This window comes from Haplochromis burtoni, unplaced genomic scaffold (genome assembly GCF_018398535.1).
Source record: "Haplochromis burtoni strain Fernald_Lab_line unplaced genomic scaffold, NCSU_Asbu1 Contig_6564, whole genome shotgun sequence".
Taxonomy (NCBI): Eukaryota; Metazoa; Chordata; class Actinopteri; order Cichliformes; family Cichlidae; genus Haplochromis; species Haplochromis burtoni.
Window position 1 is genome coordinate 1 of NW_024588924.1, and position 1,211 is coordinate 1,211.

Sequence of the window (1,211 nt, forward strand, 5' to 3'; positions counted from 1 at the left end):
GTTAGTGAGACACTGTTAACAAATAAGGACTAAAGAAATGCCATGGTTGCTCGATACATTAGACCGTGACATTAATTGATCTTTTCAAAGTACTGAAAATTCTTTGGGCAGAGCAGCAAGTGTCAAAATCCTAAAGAGGATATGATATTGTGAAGATTTAATTCAGATCAACAATGCAGTAGATTAGTTAATGGTGAAATCTACAAGTTATCTCTGTTTAATGTTAAATGCAAAATACATAAGATTGAAAAAATAGTCCCGGTGAAGTGAAGGAGTGATAAAGTTATTACATTATTGTGATTATAAAGAGTTGCACTTTTAGAAACCATCACCAGTGCAGGATGAATACCTAATAAAAGTGTATCATGTTAAGAAGCTATTTATTTATCTATTATTTTTTTAAGAAAATAGTGCATACTCACTTGCAATCAAGCAAGATGCAGACAGACTCCATGACAGTCATCACTAGGGCTGGGGGTTTAGTGAACACCTTGATCTCAGAGATGTCAGCCTTGTCAAGAGATCTGAGGGCCTGGTTGGCACTCTCTAAAGCTGGCAGAGCCTGATCTAAGTCCCTCTGTGCGTCATCTGCAATGGCCTGGGTTTCGTCAGCCTTAACTCGGGCCAGTGCCTCATCTTCTTTTACTACTTTACGTACCTGTGACAAGGAGAATTATTTTAGTTATGCTCATGAAGTAATGACAAAGAGTTACCATGATTTATAATTGAAATATAGGCAACATCAGACACGTTTTTGAAAGTTTTGTGATAAAACACAGACCTCATCAGCCTTCTCTTGATCTACAGCCAATTTCTCCATGAGGGCATCGACATCAGTAGATTTTTGTTTGAGGACTGGCTCCAGAGCAGAAAGGTCCACCTTCATTTTGTCTACAAGCTCGTTGGTCTCCAGCAGCTTAGTGACACCATTCTTTACACGATCCCTGGCCTATACAGTAACACACGCATAAATAATTATCCTGTTTGATATAATCAACATAACAACTCATGATGCATTACAGTCACAGTAAAAATAAAACTGACTATTAGCACTCACCACCAGCTAATGTATCTAGCTGCTATTTTTCCTACACAATATCAGGTAACAATTCATCATCAACAACATATGTGAAAAATTGCCCATAATTGTGTTGACATACCAGAACTAACTGCTGTCTCTTGTTGCCAAGCATGCTGAGGTAGAGGTTGAT

General features: G+C 38.0%; 1 protein-coding gene across 1 annotated transcript; it reads right to left on the reverse strand.

Annotated features, from left to right (window-relative positions):
• Positions 1–422: 422 nt before the first annotated feature.
• On the reverse strand, positions 423–1,205 carry LOC102295486 (dynein axonemal heavy chain 6; the record flags this gene model as incomplete). Its single annotated transcript, XM_005953640.3, is given in 3 exon segments — positions 423–658; positions 782–949; positions 1,161–1,205. Coding segments are annotated over 3 exon segments (437 nt in total), but the record flags the coding sequence as incomplete, so codon positions are not given.
• Positions 1,206–1,211: the final 6 nt, after the last annotated feature.